This window comes from Nelumbo lutea, chromosome 2 (genome assembly GCF_056320005.1).
Source record: "Nelumbo lutea isolate HS-2025 chromosome 2, American lotus-T2T, whole genome shotgun sequence".
NCBI classification, from domain to species: domain Eukaryota; kingdom Viridiplantae; phylum Streptophyta; class Magnoliopsida; order Proteales; family Nelumbonaceae; genus Nelumbo; species Nelumbo lutea.
The window spans coordinates 47,115,900-47,136,585 of NC_142685.1; the positions used below are offsets into that span (position 1 = coordinate 47,115,900).

Consider the following 20,686-nt stretch of genomic DNA (forward strand, 5'->3'; position numbering starts at 1 on the left):
GGTCAAATGACCCATCATACTTGTCCAGAGATGGAAGTTTGAAGTCTCTGGGCAAGGGGACTGCCAGAAGTTCTGTTGAAAGGGGGGAAGGAACTGAGAGAATTGGGACGGTTTTTACCTCACCCGAGCTTGTCTCTTCCTTGCCTCTGAGCTCGGGTAGGACACGGGTAGCAGTTCGGCGACTTCGCCGGTGCCTTCTTTGAGTGGGCCTGGTGCTGGCGCTGCTGGCCACCGTGTTGCCGAGCTCGATGGGCCCAGAATGTTGGCCTGCTACTAAGGCACTGAACTGGTTCTCCGTGAGTAGGAACTCGGGCTTGGAGCGCCGAGGTGACTTTGTGGGCGAGGTTCCTGACCCACTCGCGAGCTGCGAGGCAGGGGTGATTTTTTTTTGCTTTCGGCTTGGGGATGAGGCCTGACTATTAGGGGGGTTCTGGGGTCGGGAAGCTTCTCCTTGGTGAGGTCGTCCATCTTGAGGGGAGGCCTTGACCGGCTTCGAAACAGGGTGCCGGGGGGGGGAGCAGTGACTGATTTAAGGGAAGCAGTGACTGATTTTTCTTTGCTTTCGGCTTGGGGATGAGGCCTGACTATTAGGGGGGTTCTGGGGTCGGGAAGCTTCTCCTTGGTGAGGTCGTCCATCTTGAGGGGAGGCCTTGACCGACTTCGAAACAGGGTGCCGGGGGGGGGGGAGCAGTGACTGATTTAAGGGTAGCTGAGGGAACTGCTGTTGATAATGGTGTTGGGAGAGGTGGTGCAATACCTGGTGTTGCTGGAGTTGGTGCTGTTGGAATTGCTGCATTTGGGCTTGCATTGCCCACATGCATTGCATTAGATCATCCAACTGGTTCTGGCAGGTTGCTAGTGGGACAACAGTTGGTTCAACGAAGTTCGTTTCAATGGGGAGTGGAAGAGGGATGTTTAACGAAGGGGCGCCACTGCTTGTGGCACATTCAGACTGGGGATCCCATCCACTGAAAGAGGGATGGTGAACTGCCCAATGCACACCGCGGGACACATGGAGTTGCTCTCCGGTGGTGGCTGTTTCTGTTCCACGTCCGACATTGTTGGAGGAGGCCATGGGTGTTGGAGTTTTTGAAAGAAGGGCAGGTAAGAGAGATTTAGAGGGAGGCTTTTAAAAGCGTTCCCACAGACGGCGCCAATTGATGGAGCGCAATTTGGCCGATCTTAGCTGTTAACGATTTCGCCTCTGATTGGAGCAACGGGGAGCCTAAAACGGAAGAGATGAGGGAACTCCGAGGGGGACCCGGTGAGATAACTCCAAAGCTCAAGTTAGTACTCTCAAAGGCAAAGTATAGACCAGATGGCACAAAATTCACATACCTTGTTGTTGGGGATAGGGGGCTTTTTATAACCACTTCGCGCACTCTCTCCGAAGCTTTGTTAGGTCGGGTATGATTACCCTTGCTTCTGTAAGTTCGGGCGTCATCCTTTCTGCTGGGACAGAACCGTCACTGCTTTTTGTCGGAACCGTCTCTGTAACTGGAAATGGCGGTGTCAGGAGGCGGTGGTAGGTGGTCGTTTGGAGTGCGGCCGTCAAGTGTCAAATCCCAAGTCGATCAGGTGCGCCGCCCTTGGGTACGGACTTCCTCGGTGTCAGGCATGGTACGGTTTATTTGGTTTTGGTGTCCTGAGGGCGATGCGGTGGAGTGGTGAGCGAGGTGAAGTCTTGAGTTCGGAGGTATGCCCTGTATTGATATAGGGTAGGCCAGTTCGGCGAGGTGTGTCCTGAACTGCTAAGGCAGGCCAGTCCGGCGAGGTATGTTCCGAATTGTTATAAGGCAAGCCAGTTCGGCAAGGTATGTTCCGAACTTTTACATGCAGGTCAGTTCGGATTACTGTCTGGTTTGGGGCTGCAAGGTGAGTTTGGGCTCCTAGTAGGGAGTTCGGACCGTTGGTAGGGGAGTTCGGTCAGCCGGTTTCTCCCCTTGGTGCTTCGCGCCTTAGGCGTGCTTTTGTGCCGAACTGTTGCCTTTGCTACGTGTTGCATAACTGTGAGGTCGGGCCAAATGTTCCTTCATCACCTACGATGCAACTTGTAACGCACTAATGATTTAATAATCATAATAATAATAATAATAATAATAATAATAATAATAATAATAATAATAAGATTTGACTAAACACAAAACACATCAGCTCTGTACATATCAGGTATATCAGACTGCCAATATAATCGGCCTCCTACGAAGATTCAAAATCATTTATGAGGCAGTTACCCATGTTCAAGAAAAAATGCCAATTGATAAAATACAACTGGAAACTTGATCCTGCACTTGCAGACATGGTGTAATGGAAAACCAGGGGTTTGACCATGATACCCGAAAAACTTACATCCAAGCAACAGGTGTCAAAAATGTGAACCAATCAACTAGTATTCATTAAAATGAGAGCATTCAATTGATAAATAGTATTGAGTTTTGTCCGCAAATGATGAGGCAATGATCTAATATGACCAATGACCAAGTGAAAATCGAGACCAATACAATGTCTGTCATATGCTGCACAACAATGTCTGTAGGACCTGTGCAAAAAACGGTGCTACCAAGTTTTGAATGTTAACTGTTAACATTCAACTTGGGCTCAAATTTTTCAGGTGGCCTATCTAGAAAACAAGCTTCCATCTGAGTAGTTCTATTTGCCTCTTGGCGTTCAGACAACACCACGCATGGGACAATAAAATTAACCCAAGGAACATAATGATTCTGAAATGAGCAACAATAGCATATGCAGATTAAATATCCAATGAATAACATTGATGTGCCAAACACACAAACTAGAATCCAAAATAAATTACTTGGATCCGATTTTACAAATGAGCAAAAATACCGGGTTAACAAAATTACAAAATTCCGAATGTTTTAAACCCATCTAATCTGGTTATCTTTTATTTCCAACTAAAATGAAGTCAATAGGGAAATTTTCCAAAAAAAAAAAAGATCAAAGACACTGAACATTTCTTCAGGCACATTAAGGCTAATAATCTATCACCAAGATCTTCCAGCTTAAGCAATCGGGGGACAGAGAACATGATCTTGTGAGGCACCAATTGCAGCAGGTGGCATGAATTGCCACATGGCAACTCTAGGGTACCCAATGAATGACATCAACTTGTTTCCAGTAGCTTGGCCTTGCTTCTAGTAGCTTGGCCTTGTTTCCAGTACCTAGTATCTTGAAGAGGCCAGCAGACAGAACTCAACAATTAGAAAAGCAATGGTGTTAAACTTAGAGAATGTGGAGCAACATCTAATGGAACTTCCTCCAAAAACTAAACTTCAATAATGAAAATAGGTAAGGAAACAAAAAATATAGCTCATACTAAACTTCAACTCTTTGCACTTCTGTAAACAAACTAATGCATTGCTTGGTTTAATGTGCTAAAGCATACTTACCAAAGCTAAAGCAGCATTGATCTTCATGACAGGAAACTAGTACGTCTTGTGAAACCAGCAATTTCTAGTAAGGAGCTAGCTTGAATTTCATAATCAAGAGACCTGTATCTTATAGCAGTCACTATAGTTTCAGAAAATTATTTAAAAAAATCAAGCAACACGACACTAATGTAACTTCAAGTGTATCCACAGTGGGGACCGGGGGAAGTAATGTTCGTGATGTACCATTTGGATAGAAGCTTCTCATGGATGTCGGTTGGTGTTGGTCGCTGATGATTTGGTAACAGGGTAGGGTTCGAAGGGTACGGTGTGGAGAGTACCTGTTCCCCTGGTGGACCTTCGTTCTGATGGTTGATGACCGCTGGCATCGGAATAATGAAAGAATACCTATCGCCGGTTGGTTTCTTGCCGCCGGTGTACTTCACACTCATGAACGTCGGATGTACAATGAAATCGCCTGTGGTTTGCTTCTGAGTTAGGACTAAGAGAAAATGGGAGGGAGTTCAAATGATCTCCCAAATCCCAAATAATTCAAAAGAATTTTTTGTGTCCGGTTCAACCGAATTCAATTAACGCCCAAAAGCCCGTTAATGTTAAGATGAATTTGAAGTGGATGACTATTAGAGGATGCACGCTTTCCGTGAACCCAATGATCCACTGAATCCGGACTCGTTAACTTGGGTTATGGCCTTTTGAGAAGTTGACGGATTGTCGTCAGTCGTCCCTTGCGACAATCACCTGCGCCCCACAAACGCCTTATATACATGCGTTGGGATTTGGGAACATTCAATACATGGTTGTGATATGCTATGCGGCGTTTGTGAGGCGCCTTCTGTGGGGCGCAGATGTGAACTCCCGTTTCGTTCGTTGAGTTCAGAGTTGTTTTCTGCTTCGTCCAATTTTTCAAGTCGCGAATTCACGATAATGCGTAGTTGATGAGACAAAAGCGGTGTGACAGGTTCCGGATATAGCCAACACCACCACCGGCACCTCTCTAGTTTTAACTCAACAGCCTCAACTACTATTCAACCTTCTGCTGCTGCTATCGTCTTTCTTTTTCTCGCGGTTTTATTCTCAGTCTCTCAATCTTAATCTAACTGCATCCACAAAAACAAAGAGAGAGAGAGAGAGCGATCGTATATATCTACATATAAATCTTTGAACAAACGCAACGAGTTCATATTATATTGATTCAATCCGGAATCGTGGAAGTAACTTCCAGAGATAAGGGTAAGAATGGGGGCCAGTGCCTCAAAGAACCCGGATAGCTCTCATGGCGGCGACCGAGAAGATAGCCTGGACCATCCAGGTGGACAACTGTACGTCTCCTTGAAAATGGAGAATTACAAACTCAAAGGCGACCTCATCCCTCACGTTTATGGCTCCGTCCCTCTCGTTGGCTCTTGGGATTGCTCTAAAGCGGTAACCACTCTCTCCACATTTCAACTGAACTCCAGCTTTCCTTGTTCTCGGTATATTCATTTCTCTGTATTTCCATTTTACTTGTTTTCATTACTGTGCATGCACATGATCCAGCTTTCAATGGAGCGCGAATCAAAGTCGATGTGGGAATTAAGCTTTGTTGCTCCTTCGAATCACGGTTCGTAATGGTGCTCCTATTCTGCACGGAGTTTTTTCTTTGGAATATTTTATTTTTAAGGCGTTTGGGCTTAGTGTTTTGTTTGACCTCCTGTTACGAATGTACGATTGTAGAAACTTTGGATTTCAAGTTCCTTTTGAAGCCAAAGCACGTTAATGTCCCCTGTATTGCTGAGGAGGGTCCCAACCGGCTCTTTACCAAGGGAACTTTGCAGGGGGATACTAGGCTGGCCTTGTTTAGGCTTAATGGTGATGAAGTGCTTGAGTATCGTGTCTTCATCAAAGCTGACAGGCTCTCGCCGTTTGATCTTGCGGCTAGTTGGAGAGCTTATAAGGAGAATCTTCAGCCTTCAACTGTTCGTGGAATCCCTGATATTAGTATCAATGCAACACCTGAAACAGGTGTTGAGGTATGAAGCATCTTCCCTTCATTCAGAATTACTTGTTTGAAGTCATTGCATCTGCAAAGCCACACCTGTGAAGAAAGTATGGAAGAAAAGTAGGGACACCTGAAAACATGTTTAATGAACTCATGCATGTAATTTATTTGTTATTTTTTGTCTACATTTGTTATCTTATTTTTATAATATGATATTGTTATATTGCTCATGCATCTACCAGGAGTAGAAACTAAGTTGTTTTAGAATTTCCAATGAACTAATGCCCCAATTTTGTCAATAATTGATGATAGATCCACCTTAGACGATGGGCTCGTGCTTTAATGCCAAGTAAAGCTAAATTGAAATGACTTATTTTGCAATACTTCCAAATACCGACTTAATTGATAGAAGGATAGTCTTTCTTATATTTGTAATTTGTATGCACAATTCTTGTTGAACAAAATATTTTAAGAGAAGAAGATTAAATAAAAAAATGAATTTCTTCACCCAAAAACAAGGCAAATTGCACAAATAAAAAGAGAAACAACCAACCACAAGTGCTTTGCACCTTATGAAACCTCTGTACAGGGTTCTGCATATCTCACTAAAGTTGCTGAAGAGACTTCCTGTTTTTGTAAATATTACTTTCTATTCCACTCAAAGAAAACTAGCAAATAACAGTGATTATTGTTCCTCTATTCTCAAAACTAACCATATGATGTATTTCATTGCCTCAACACAGACCCATCATAAAAAAAAAATCACAGACCCATTATGGTTGAATTTATTTTGCAGTCCTGTTCAGTGCTTGTATCTATATGTATTTTTCCGTGCTGGATAAGATGTTCTTTGGAATCCGTAAAGAATATTTGTAGCAAGTCTTATCATCACTATCATCATCATCTCTTGTTCCTTCCAATATAGTTTCTTCAATGTGGCAGGGAAAGAGTTCTCTGTGTCTATCTATTCTGGATATTTCTTCATTATCATCCAATTGGTTGGGCTTTCTCTCCCCTATTCAGATAAAAAAGGACCATCATGCTTGTCGGCCCAAGATTTTACCACCACACCAAACAATGATCCCTTCTCTCCTCTATTTGGTTATCATAACAATTAGGCCTTTATGTTACTTTTGAAGATGGCTCCCCTAGAACTGATTAGGAAGGTACCTTCCAGATAGGTACCCTGTACTTTGGGGGTAGTGACAGATAGGTACCCTGAACTTTCAATTGCAACACTTGGGTCCATCTGTTAGTATTCCGTCAGTTAAACATTGCATAATGTCAAAAATACCCTTCCCGTGTATTGTTGAGATCATTCTACGGAGTAAAATCATCACTAGAGAATGCTGTCGTCGAAAAATTTGAATATGTTATTTGCTGTCCATGTGAGATGAAACATCATCATGGGGAGACATTCAGTTACCTTAGAATGATCTCAGAAATACATGAGAAGGGTATTTTTGGAATTATGCAATGTTTAGCTAACAGAATACTAGTGGATGGACCTGAGTGTTTATTTTTGAAAGTTCAGGGTACTCAAGTGTTGCAATTAAAAGTTCAGGGTACCTATCTGTCACTACCCCCAAAGTAAAAGGTACCTATCTGTAATTTACCCTAAATTATTTTGGGAAATAATTGAATCAAAATTTAGTTGTCTGAGAATTCGTCCTCTCTAAAGGCACCATTCCATAAACTATATTTTTTCACTTTTTCGAAATGGAGAAGAAGTACTTAGTGGGTATTTATGAATTCTTAGTTGCTTCTTATCAATCATAATTAACCCAGTCACTGCTATCTTTCGTTTTTTTTTTTTTTTTTTTTCTTGCAGAATGGCTCTGCAACAAGTTTGGAGCTTGATCTAGAACATTATGTTATTCCAGCTCCAGTGACTTCTGCAAACTCAGACATAGTATATGCAGCTAACATGACAGAGAATCCAAGGTCATTAACTTGTGGTGGGATCTTCTCCAACAGTGATGGCTCAAGCAGTGATCCACATTCAAACAAGGCTAGTATTGCCTTAGTCGATCAACCTACAACTAAAAAGGTTTATCCTGTAGTCCTTCCTGCACATTTGTAGGCCATATTAGTGAAAAATGCAATGGGTTTTATAAACTAATACTTTTGATCTTTTTATGGTACTTTATATGAGTCAATTTAGTTTGTTGATCAATATTTTGCTTCATACATCAAGGTCTAGTATGACTAGGAACCCTGGGTTTTTTCAAATTTTATTTTTCGCATAATTTTTTGTAATTTCTTTTGGAACTTATATTTTTATCTTCTTGTAGTACTCTTTTTTATTTTTTGTTGATTATCATGCATCATATATCAATTGATGTGATTAATTAGGTTTGTCATATAGGAAATGGAGGTCATAGTTCCAGATCCTTCAAAAGCTTATTCTACCTCTAGTATGGTTGAATCAAAGTCAGCCGGAACATTTTCACCCTCTCAGAAGCAGGATGTTTTAAGGGGACTCTTTGTGGATAGGGGTGTAGGATATCCTAGGCTTGCTAAATCAACTTCTGCAACTACTTTGGCCACTGAAACCAAGGTTGGTGCACATCTGATGGGTGCCATAGGTTCTATTTTTTCTTCTTCCATTTAGTATTTCTTACATCCAATTGATAATTGTATTCTTATCAAAATCACTTTTGTTCCAATTGGTGGTTCTTATATTTTTTTTTTTGCCAAATTCGTAGAATGCTATGCCAGCAGCTGCTGGAGCTGTTGCTGCTGCAGCTATAGCAGATCAGATGCTTGGGCCAAAGGAGGATAGACATTTGGCAATAGTTCTGGTATTTTTCCATATTAATGGTTAGGCTTTGTTAAGTTTCTCAGTCCTTTGATGCTTTCTTTCTTTGTTATTTATCTTTTTTCTTTCTTTTGTTGAGTGAAGAAACTTGTTGAAACTGGAAAATGTAATGTTATTATCATTTAGCTGACAGATGCTTGGGCTAAAGAGAGTAGGTATTTAGCAATAAATCTGGTATTTGTATCTATGAATGGTTAACCATAGCAGCTTAATGCTTTCTCCCTATATCCTTTCTCCTTTTTTTTCTCTTGTTGAGTGAAAAGCCTAGCAAGAATGGAACATGTGATGTTAATGTTATGTCCCTTCCAGGCATGACAACTCTGTTTACTTCATGGGTAGGCACCTAAGTCCTGTAGGAATGACATGATCTAATTTAGCATATTTTATGAGCTACTGAGTCCTTGTTGAGGATAGATGATTCTGATAAATTGTTCACACTCCTAGGTTGGCTTGCCAGCTCGAGGCAAGACTTTTACTGCAGCTAAACTTACAAGATACCTCCGATGGTTGGGCCATGATACCAAACACTTCAATGTTGGGAAGGTGATTTATTTTATTTTTTAACATAGTTATGCTTCCTGCTCCTGGCATCAGTCATGACTGTGATAAGGTCTTGATATGACTTAATTCTTGGTTGTAACAGTATCGCCGTCTCAAGCATGGTGCAAATCAGGTATGTTTAAAATATATACTGTATTGTCACAAAATAGATGCATATTTACAACACTCTTAATTCATTTACTAGTATGGATGTTCCAATTGTGGTTGTTGGGAGTAGAAAATAGAAGAACTTCATTTTCTCATGAGGATATGAGTTCCTCAAGGGAACTTGGATTTCCTACTTTTGCTAAGAACATCACAAAAATGGTTGTGGTGTATATAATTGAATGAAAAAAGAGATTCATTACGTGGAAAAGGAAGACTATTCATATTTCACCCCTTTAAGAATTTTCCAATTAGAGAAACAAACTTAAAATAAATTAAAAGGAGAAACTGAAAAGAAAGAGAATCAGAATTTGAGCTATGTATATTTTAGGAATCTAAGAGGAAATTATAAAATGCATAAGAAAATAAGTGTGGACGTTAGAGTGGATTAGGCATGTGGATGCATATCTTTAGGATTATGAGTTTGAGAAGATTTTAGACGTTGGATTAGGGACTCAAGAACTCATTGAAAGGTTTAGTATATTGAGACTGTGCATTAAGACAAGAGTCAAGATCATGAATATCAGAATAAATAAATGAAATAATAAGGGGCTGTTTGATAACATCTGAACTGAATGACTTATTGATTTGTTTGTTAGTGGATAAAAATAATTAAATAATAAAATATTTGAGTGTATATCAATCCAATTTTAGCTTCAGCCATCAGGAGCTTCTGGCTTCCTGAATAACTTAAGTAATAGGTCATTCAGTTCTGTTACCATAAGGCCTCCAAGAAAGAGATGGATAATGAGAATGGGATAAAATGAAGGAGTCACACCTCTCTTCTTGAAAAAGAATTATACTTTCACCTTTACTTGAATCAAGGCCTCAATGGGATTTAACCACCTAGAGAGTTCTTGAAAGTTAGTCCAGTTCAATGCTAATGTTGTATAAATATATTTGTAAGTTCTATACATGTAAATATGTAATAGTTTTGCCACAGAAATGCAATACTTTTTCCTTTCCCTTAAAAAATGGTATTTGTATTGTGCTCTTGCATTTTACTATACTGACTTTAGTCTGAGTTTCATCACCTACTTCATTTATTTTTATGTTGAAATTTATACAATGTAAATAAATGGTTGAAATACATGGAATATAACCTACTATTGTTCTGTGTATTAGATAGATAGATAGGTTAAATGCACAAATGAGTTATATATGGTATGTAATCAAAATATAATACAAATACCACGATTTACTAGAATGGACTAGGGACCATAGACCCAGCAGCCTGGCCTAGGCCTGCTTGGAGCCAAGCCTGGGCCTGTTATCTATTTCCAAGATCTAGACTGTGCTGGGCCTAGGCTTTCCCTATTCCTCTTATATGCAATGCTGAACCCAACCCTGCCCAATCTGTGATTACCTCTAATTGAAATTTCATTTAGCTTCTGTTGCGCAAAACCCAGAAATACAGATTCAAATGGCACCCAAAAACGAAAGAAAAACAGAGATAAAGAGAAGCAAGCAAAGAGGACACACAAATTATGTGGTTTGGCTATAGCCTACGTCCACGGGTGAAGGAGGAATGGAAATCCACTATGTAATCTGTAATTGAGAGGAATACAGAGCTATGCACTCACAACCTCACTCACAGAAAACCCTAAACCCGAAATACACCCCAAGTCTCCCTCTTCTCTCACAAGACAAAGACCAAGTATACAAGAGAGAAAACCCCCGAAATACATTACTCTTCGTATTCAATTTGGATCCATAAGCTGAATATGGATCGGGTCCATACTGCCACTACGCTTCCACCAAAACCTCTATGAAATTTTGCCTTCGGGTTTTTCTCAACTTAATTCAGAGCAGGCTCATGAAACCGGTCGCAACAAAGAATTCAAGGCACAACCATAACAGCTTCCATATTGTCATATGTATTGGAAATGAGAAATATTTTACATTCTTTCTCGGAGATTATTCAGAAAGATTCAAATCCATAAATAAGAGTTTTAGAATGTCCTACATTTTGATTGCAAGAAGTTCCTTCCACCATGAAAGTGCATTTATTTACTTGTTTTGTGTTGGTCAATGTGTATGTCCACATGTTTGAGACAGAAAAAAAAGACAATAATATAGAAAAGAATCTTATGGTGGAATGCATGGATATGGTGTATAATTACTTCATTAGGTAGGGTTGTTTGAATGGTTTTTACATGTAACTCCTTTACCATGCTCTGAGCCTGTCATAGTTATTGGTTCACTATGATGTGTTATAAAAGAAAGTCTCTCAACAAACCACTGCTGAAAGATGATATTTTTCCAAAGTTGCTTGAGTATTCTCTTTGTTACATTGCAATCCTTTAGACATGGGAGCTTTAATAGAGAGTACACTTTCTGATGCAGTCTGCTGATTTTTTCCGTGCTGACAATCCAGAAGGTATGGAGGCACGCAATGAAGTGAGTATCCATCAAACAATCCTATTATCCTAAAATTCCATTTGTTTATGTCCTGTCATGTTCTCTTCCCTTTCAAGTGAGCTTACATTCTTTTTTTTTTTTTTAATTTTTTCGATTTATACTTTTGTTTTTATGACACTCTTCTATGGAGGCTATAGAATTTTGATTCTGATCTTCATTTTACCTCTTATTATGGCTTCACAGAATTAATATATTTCCATAGCATTCTAAGGTTCTAAATTGTAGATTCTGTGGACAGTCTACAAATAATTGCAGAAAACCTGAGGGCTGAACTCCCATTATGATCAGTAACACCGAGCAATTTCCTATTGTCAAAATCTGGCATGATAATGGTCGTAGCCATATAATCTTTTGCATTTTTTTTTCATGGTCATAAATATGATAAATGGTCCATACGGATATCTATAGAATGAATGGCAACAATAATCTGAATGGGCCAACTTTTGGTTTGGATATCTCTTTTAGTGGGTTTGTTGGCTGTATTGGTTAATGGATATAAAACATGAAATAACTGCATGAATGTTACCTGTACCCTTGAGTGTCAATTTAGGCTTTCCTCAGGTTGGTCCAGATGAGCACCATTGAATTGCTTGAATCCAATATCTAGAAACCAACTGCAGTTCAAAGGATGGACATGTCACCTTAATAGCTTATTCATTAGGGAGAAATGACAAGAAATATATTCTTAAATGCTGAGTTTGTTCTTACTAAGGTGATTGCATTTTATTTTTATTTTTTAGGCATTGAAATGGTTCATTTCACACTTGATTAACTGTTTCTTCCTTGGACATAATCTTAATATAAAACATGCCACTAGGTAGCAGCCCTGGCAATGGATGATATGATATCATGGATGCAAGAAGGTGGCCAGGTAAGAGGCTCCTATGTTTAGTTTCATAAGATTCACCAAAATACTTTTGTTCTTATTATTCTGATTGAATCATAGGTTGGAATATTTGATGCCACAAATAGTAGCAGGACACGAAGGAACATGCTTATGAAAATGGCTGAAGGGAAATGCAAGGTACCATAATCTGCCAATGGTCATTCAAAGGTAAGTATGTAAGATTCTCATCATGCGGGCATCACAGTCCATTCGCATACACAGTTGGAGGGATACCCACAAAGCCACAACCATATATTGGTTCCATATAAGGAGAGTTTTAGCAAAAAGTTAACCTGATGGATAATTGCTGTTACCTCTCTTCTTAAATTCTTTTTAACAACTAGAATTTTATTAAAGAATATTTCTTAGGTGGGACTCATTGAATGGTGGTTCCATTTGCTGCCTGTGCATTGTTGGTTGACTGCTGCTACAGGCTAGCTGATGTTTATGATTTGTGATGCTTTTGAATTGTTTTAAGTTTTGGTTGGTTAATAAGTTCTGCTTTATCTTCTGAAGCTTAACTTGTAAAAACAGATATTTCTTTTTTGAATCGTTAAGATGGAAAATTTTGTTAAACAGGATGAATAAAGGGACAGAAATAAGAAGAAATAAGAACAGTATCATTGAACTAAAGGGAATTCAATTATTACACAAGATTTTGTTTTTCCATTCTATTTATCTTTCCTAAGCTAAATTGATTATACTGAATTCATGAAATAAACAATTTGGTCTGTTCATACTTTTGATGGGAAGATAATTAATGTTATAGCATGTTGTGTTATCATGCTTTCAACAAAGAAGGTCAGAAAATATTGAGATTCCCTCTCCCATTCTCTTGGTTCTAGATGAACGCAATATATTGTAAGACTGTGCAAATAGCTGATAATAAGGTGAATCTTTGATTTTTTTCTTCAATAGATAGTATATCCAATTACCACAAAACATGTTTTGGAAGCCTAAAGAGGTTAAGGTTTAGATGAGAAAGTTATAATTGATGCAGATTTCTAATTTATTTACCAAAAATGATACCGCCATTCAATTTCAATAGCATTAAGATACATTTATGTTCTTCCATCTTACCTTTTTAGTTGATAAATATCTTAGGCCATGTTTGGGAGTTCTTAAGTTAAAACATAAGTGCTTAGAAATAAGTGCTTGTTCAAATAAGCACTTATTTGCATTTGGCACCCAACTTTTTCAAAATAAGCACTTATATTGGGCTTTTGGTAGTCTTTTTCTCTAATAAGCACTTAAATAAGCATTTGTGACTATTTTGTCCTTCATTTTCTTTCTAATTTTCAAAATATAACCTTTGAAAGCATTTTTATAAAAGTACTTTTATGAAAACACTTTTGCGAATTAAAAGTGCTTTCGTAAAAGTACTTTCATAAAAGTGCTTTCATAAAAGTACTTTTATAAAATTCAACTAGGGATAATTTTATAAGTGGTATTTTAAAATTCAACTAGGGATAATTTTGGAAGAAAAAAATTGAATAAGTGCTTATTGTATAAGCACTTAAAAAAGTTGGAAAATTGGGCTTAAAAAATAAGCCCTTATTTTTAAAATAAGCACTTATTTCGAGCTTATTTCCCAAATACCAATAAGTGCTTAATGGCACAAATAAGCACTTATTTTAAATAAGCCTTATTTTTAAGCACTCCCAAACCTGGCCTTATATAGAAAATACAATAGTTATTGAATACATGTTTTGTTTATTTGGTTTCATGGGAATGTCTTTCAAAAGGCGCATACCTGATGTGCCTTGTGCCTCAGCCTAGGCGTGTGCCTTTTGAAAGTTTGACGCTTTTTTGCATTTTTTTTTGAACCTAGCGGTTGGGCCAGGGGCTCCGCCCCTGGACCCTCGTGCCACACCCCTCAAGGCAACACAAGTCCATGTTAGGGTCCTAAATTCTTATTTCACTCACTTCGCTCGCTCATCGAAGCTCCGAGAACCCTCTATTTGGTAATGTTGTTCATTCGTTCGTCCTATTAAAATATCTTCTTAAATAGCAATTAAAATTATAAAATCATTATTTTTTTTTTGTGTGAGAACTAAGAATTTAGGACCCTAACATGGACTTGTTTGGGCTTGCCCCGAGGGGCGTGGCACAAAGGCAGCTCGTAGAATCTGGAATGTAATATGGTTTACATCACATTAACTACTTTAAGTAATGCAATTGAGGAAAAAAAGAGATTGTGGGTTTTACATGCTTGAAAATGTTTTATATGTTTGATTTTATTTTTAAGTTCACATTTGAATATGCTTTACATGTTATGTTTATGTATTTTAATTTTAGATAATAGGTTTTTTAAAACATTTATTTTAAAATTTAAAAGTAATATTTTTTATTAATATTATGTTTAATAATTTTTTTTTGCATTTTTTGGCTTTTTTTTATTTTCTGACAATTTTTTTTTGTTTTTTAGCATTTTCTTATTTTTGTGCCTTGCTTTAAAAAGGCGCGCGCCTTGCCTTGCGCTTTTAAAACAGTGCTGTAATTTAATTCCTAACTGATTACATGTTTGACTTTTTCCTCACAGATGATATTTTTGGAAACAATATGCAATGATGAAGGGATTATTGAACGAAATATACGCCTTAAAATTCAACAAAGTCCTGACTATGCAGAAGAGTGAGTTGGCACATAGCTTTGGCTTTCTGGGGCTGGGCATTGCTTAACATGAAATTGTCATTATTGAAATTTAAGTTTTATATTAAATTCTTATCTTAATGTAAAATTGTGAATAAAGCTACTCGTATTCTGCAGGCCAGATTTTGAAGCGGGATTACAGGACTTCAAAATAAGACTAGCTAATTATGAGAAGTTAAGCTTCAAATTTATTAGATACTTGTAGTTATTGTTTATGATATTTTTATTCTGTTTCTGGTGCATGTACTTGATAATCTTCGCTTTTGCACCAGGTTTATGAACCAGTGGAAGAAGGGTCATACATCAAGCTGATCGATATGGTTAGTGGACATGGTGGGCAGATACAGGTAAGTTTGGCCTTACAGATTTATCTTTTTAATTATATTTTGGCAGGGTATTTGCATGTATCAACTGGATTTCATCTACTGTATTTCTCTGTTGGCCTTTTAAGTAGTATTCTTGTCTTGATATTTTATATCCTAGATTTGGTTGTAGCAGATGGTCCAGTTCATTATATAAGACTAGGTTTGATTAAAGGAGTTGAATATGCAATATTCTTCCAAGAGTCATAATATAAGACATATCTTTGCTTATAAAGAAATTGATGTAGCATATTCATGAACCAAAAAACACCTCTCTCATCAACAAGGAATTGACCACACCCCTTCAGTTCAATTAATTGGAGCACTTTGTTTTGTGATATTATCTCTTACAATAAATGCACCATAAGCTATTATGTCATTTACCATGCTACACTGTTTCTACAGTACATCACGGGTTCCCATTGCAATTTTTCCAAATGGAAGAAAAGACTAAAAATGAAGAAAACAAAACCAATGCAAAGAAACATATTCAAAACATTATAAACCCAAGAAAATAAAGCAGAATAAGGGAACAATTTCTTACTTGATTCTACATGCATATATATATATATATATATATATATATATATAAATATATATTGGAAAATGAAATAATAGGCTCCATTCTACAATTCAGAAGGCTCAACGACAATGGGAAGAAAATTTTTGTTTTAACCTTGTCAATTGCTTTCAACAATACAGGGTTTATTGTAATAGGGAGGAAAGAAGGATTTTCAATTGCTTTCCCAAATTCATGTGGGTTCTTCTCAATTAGGGATCTCAAAGTCATTTGTAGGTAACATGGTTCTTTTGCTTGGCACTTGATTTGGGCTCCCAATTTTCCATCAAAGGTCTGTCTTTTCTATGTGGACAGTATCTAAACAGAACTCTCACAATTGAACATCTCATTTCTAGACAAATAGATTCTCCCTTTTTGTGATTCTTGTAAGGAATCTCTAACACCTTATCCTCCAATTGGATTATTATCTTCAAATCTGGTCCGATTTTATTAGGTTGGTTGGAAGGGATTTTTGTAACCAATGTTTTAAAGCACAAGGCATGGCACAAGGCATTCCGTTACCTAGAGGCGTTGTGAGGCATATTTCAGAACATAAGAGGTGTAAGCCTCCTTAAGAGGAGGGTGAGGAGGAAGGAGAGAAAAAGATCTTATCTCTTTTTTTTTTTGTTTGTTTCTTTTTTATGAAAGATGTCTTGTATTAAGAACAATGAAGATGCATAACACTAGATGAAGGTTGGGAGTTAGGACCTTATCCAGTCTATCCGTCCCAACACCCAAGATGGACTTTTACCAGATATTATATAAATATATTTGTCAGCCATAGGTGTCTTTTGTTCCTCTCAATCCTTTCTCAAGTATAAGGTTTTCTTTCTTTTATTTTCATTAAAGTTCTTTTGATTGCTTTTACTAATAAACAAGATGCAATTAGATTCTTTCATAAATTTTATTTGGTCAGAGCAATAAATTTATAATCATTAAACTTGGATTCAAATAGGCCAAGTCAACAAGTTTAGTCATTTTATAAGGGTCTGAGGTAAAAAAGTCAGACAACTCAGGTAGGTTTGAAGAGCCTAGACTCAGCCAAGTCACTTTGAGCCATTAGCTAATGTGCTTAGCTGGACAAGTAATCCCAATCAAACTGAGTTTGATAGCAAAAATGGATAAAGAAATCTTGTATTGTGAAATTTTCTTTAACTTTTCTTTCTAATGACTCCAGATCAATTAAATCCCACTGGATCTCTCATGATTTCCAATGCTCACTGTCAAATCTCACTAAAGTTTTCAAGTCTTGCCATTGGATCCTTCTGGATCTCTGATGGTTTCCATTCAATCTCTCTTCCCTTATGTCATGTTGCAGTCAGATCTCACAGATTTTTTCATGATTTGCAATGCTCATTGTTGGATCTCTCATGATTACTGCCAGTTCTCTTCCACTCTGTTGCATTGCTGTTAGATCTCACCATTTTCTATGATTGGAGCTGAACCTCTTTGGGTTTTCATGGTTGCCATTGGGATCTGTTTGATTCTCCTATATTTGATGCTGATCAAAGTTTTGATGATTGATTTGATCCAAACGAAGTTTTGATGAGTGATAACAACTGAAGAGGAGGCTACAATTATAAAGTTTGGGTTTTTGAGATCAGGAATTTTTGGTTTTAGTACAGCTACAAAACTATTAATATCTAAAGATTGTTGTTGAGTTGTGGGCTGATTTTACTTGTTTTTATTTACATAACTTAGTTAGGTAGTTTTGGGCCTTAGGCCCATTAGATTATGTTTAAGTCAAGCGTGACTTTTAAGCTTCTTACAAGTAGCCGACTTACTAAGGGCATACTTGTGCTTGTACACTCTTTTACTTATGAGTATATAATCTAATGAAAGGGCCGTCCAGATTCCAATTTTTTTTGGCTTCTCCCCCATTCTCTTCTATCTCTCTTCTCTTTCTTTCTAGCAGAAACCTTTTCCTCTCTTCTTTTTCTTCTTTCTTTTACAAATTTTATATCAAAACAGGTTATCAAAACCTTTCAACTTGGATGAAGATGATCAAGACTGCTATCAGTCTTGGACACTAAGGAATTTCAGGTTTGAACAGAAGAGAAAGTGAAGAAGAGAGAGGAGAAAGATTAGTGAGAGAGCAGTAGAACACAGGTTTGAAAGGAAGGACAGATTCTGAATGATCTGCCGCCGCCACTTCAATTTAATATTTATATATTATGCTAGTTACATGAAAGGACATATTTGCCCTTGGTGTTTACATCATAACACTTAACAATATAAAAAACTGAAAAGTAGATAACAGAACTAGAATAACAGAATAACATAGCAGATAGACTAGGTATATTCTACCCTACGGAGTAAATGTTTATCATTCCCCCTCAAGTTGGGAGTAAATGTTTATCATTCCCAACTTGGATAGATCCGCTTCTAGCTTCTTTCTTGATACAGCTTTAGTGAGGATATCTGCTAGTTGCATACTGGATGTGATGTAAGGGAGGCATATTTCTTGAGATGAGACCCTCTCTCGTACAAAATGTTGGTCAACTTCAATGTGTTTGGTTCTGTCATGCTGCTTGATTATCACAATACAGCATCAGAGGCTTCTCATACTCAATACCCAACTCCTCAAGTAGAGATCTTAACCATAGGATTTCAGTCACTCCGTTGGCCATGGACCTGTATTCTGCTTCAGCACTAGACCGGGAGACAACACTTTGTTTCTTACTTCTCCAGGAGAGAATGTTTCCTCCCACAAGGGCACAATATCCTGAGGTAGACCGTCTGTCATCAACACTCCCAGCCCAATCGGCATCTGTATAGACCTCCACCTTCATGTGGTTATTGTTCTTGAACAATGTACCCCTACCCGGGCATCTCTTCAAGTAGGCTAAAATTCTTTCTGCCGCAAGAAGATGTGTGGTTCTAGGAGAATGCATGTACTGGCTGACAACACTAACAACATAAGTAATATCCGGTCGAGTGAGGCAGAGATATAGGAGCTTTTCTACCAATTGCTGCAACATAACTTTGTCTTAAAGCAGCTCCCTACTCTCTGCACTAATCCTATGGTTATGTTCAATGGGTGTATCTGTAGGTTTGACACCCAACTTTCCTATTTCAGCCAACAGATCTAAAACACCTGTTTAGATCTAGCAACCTCTATGCCCAAAAAATACTGTAGTGTACCCAGATCTTTCACCTCAAACTTTTGATGAAGGAGCTGTTTAAGGGACTCAATCTCATGGCTGTCATTTCCTGTCACCACAATATCATCAACGTATACTGCAAGTAGTGTCAGTGAAGACTCCACCCTCTTGATGAATAGTGTATGATCTGACTGGGCTTGTACATAATCGAACTTTCCAAGAGCTAGTCTGAATATGTCGAATCAAGCTCTAGGTGATTGCTTCAAACCATACAATGCCTTATTGAGCCGGCAGACCTTCTTACCTATCTCTGTATCATAGTATCCAGGAGGCAACTGCATGTAAACCTCTTCCTGCAAGTCCCCATTCAGGAAGGCATTTTTAACATCCATTTGGTACAAAGGCCAAATGTGGCTTGCTACAAGATATAATAGAACCCGAATGGTGGTCATCTTGGCTACTGGGGCAACTGTCTCCAAGTAATCTATACCATAAGTCTGAGTGAACCCTTTTTGCAACTAGCCGAGCTTTATACCTCTCAATGGATCCATCCGCATTGTGCTTCACAGTAAATACCCATCTGCATCCAACTGGTTTCTTTCCTTTGGGCAAGTCAACTATCTCCCAGGTATTATTTTTCAACAGGGCATCCATTTCAACTTGCATTGCACCTCTCCACTCCGGGACTGATAGGGCCTCTTGTACTGTTCTTGGAATAGGGACATTGGAAATGGAACTAAGGTAGGACCTGTAGGTAGGAGATAGGCGATCATAGGATAAAAAATGGGAAATACAGTGAGCTGTAGATGTGGTACAATGTCGTTTCCCTTTACGGACTGCAATCGGAAGATCAAGGTCATTTGTAGGAGGTGAAATGGCAACAATAGAAGAAGTCTCTATGGGTCCTGGGACTGTAATGTCTGGACCTGGAGCCGTAGATGAGATTGGAGCTGGCCTGGACTGCTGATGATCGGGATCAACCTGCCTACACCACCTGTGATAGACCCTCAACTCCTGATCCCTTTGGCCGCCCTCACCATTGCAGCTCCCATCACCCAATGGAATAGGTAAAGGAACTACCCCACTCTCACTGCTCTCCCCCTGAAGACAAGGACTTAAACCCCTACTCTCACTGCTCTCCCCCTGAGGAGAAACCCAAGGATAATAGGATGTCTCCTCAAAGAAAGTGACATCCATGGAGACGAACTTCCTCCCTGTGACAGGATCATTGCAGCAATACCCCTTTTGAGTTTGTGCATAACCAAGGAAAATGCATTTGGAGGCCTTGGGTTCAAACTTGGAGTGGTGGGGTCTGAGAAGCTGAACAAAGCAGGTACAACCGAATGTTTTAAGCGGAATAGAAAACAACTCCTCATGTGGGTACAGAAGGGAAAAAGGAGATCACAAATCAAGAACCCGGGAAGGAATCCGATTAATAAGATATACCGCCGTGAGGATAGCATCACCTCAGAAGCGAATAGGGACATTGGAGGTAAACATAAGACTTCTAGCCACCTCCAAGATGTGCCTACTCTTCTTTTTTGCAACCCCATTCTGCTGAGGTGTATGAGGGCAAGAGCTCTGATGGATAACCCCATGAGTAAGAAGGTAAGATGCCAATGACTTAGCAAAGTATTCCTTTGCATTATCAGATCTAAGAACTTTAATCTTGACATCAAACTGGGTTAGGATCATTTGGTGAAAGTTTTGGGTCAGGGCGGGAACCTAATCTCGTGAACGCATAAGATAAACCCAAGAAAACCGGGTATGGTCATCAACAAATAACAAAAA

At 38.5% G+C, this 20,686-nt stretch overlaps 1 protein-coding gene and 1 long non-coding RNA gene across 4 annotated transcripts in view; one reads left to right on the forward strand and one right to left on the reverse strand.

Moving 5' to 3' along the window:
• Positions 1-2,746: 2,746 nt before the first annotated feature.
• Positions 2,747-3,768, reverse strand: LOC148870410 (uncharacterized). The gene is made up of 3 exons (XR_016108019.1): positions 3,633-3,768; positions 3,408-3,509; positions 2,747-3,186 (listed from the first exon to the last, which is right to left on the reverse strand). It is a non-coding gene; the product is annotated as an uncharacterized LOC148870410 (long non-coding RNA).
• The window catches only part of LOC148870411 (6-phosphofructo-2-kinase/fructose-2,6-bisphosphatase-like), a 55,964-nt gene continuing 38,943 nt past the window's right edge, over positions 3,666-20,686 (forward strand). For 2 of the 3 annotated variants that reach the window (XR_016108018.1, XM_088973238.1), the window contains exons 1-14: positions 3,666-4,829; positions 4,944-5,007; positions 5,121-5,416; positions 7,217-7,435; positions 7,754-7,945; positions 8,094-8,189; positions 8,651-8,749; positions 8,850-8,879; positions 11,258-11,311; positions 12,150-12,203; positions 12,279-12,356; positions 14,761-14,852; positions 14,988-15,043; positions 15,141-15,217. Coding sequence is in view for 2 of the 3 variants with exons in the window: in XM_088973238.1 (XP_088829364.1) it covers positions 4,644-4,829; positions 4,944-5,007; positions 5,121-5,416; positions 7,217-7,435; positions 7,754-7,945; positions 8,094-8,189; positions 8,651-8,749; positions 8,850-8,879; positions 11,258-11,311; positions 12,150-12,203; positions 12,279-12,356; positions 14,761-14,852; positions 14,988-15,043; positions 15,141-15,217 (1,593 nt within the window). In the remaining variant the exon portion in view is untranslated. The remainder of the gene's footprint in view (positions 4,830-4,943; positions 5,008-5,120; positions 5,417-7,216; positions 7,436-7,753; positions 7,946-8,093; positions 8,190-8,650; positions 8,750-8,849; positions 8,880-11,257; positions 11,312-12,149; positions 12,204-12,278; positions 12,357-14,760; positions 14,853-14,987; positions 15,044-15,140; positions 15,218-20,686) is intronic. The other variant, XM_088973239.1, reaches the window with a different exon arrangement.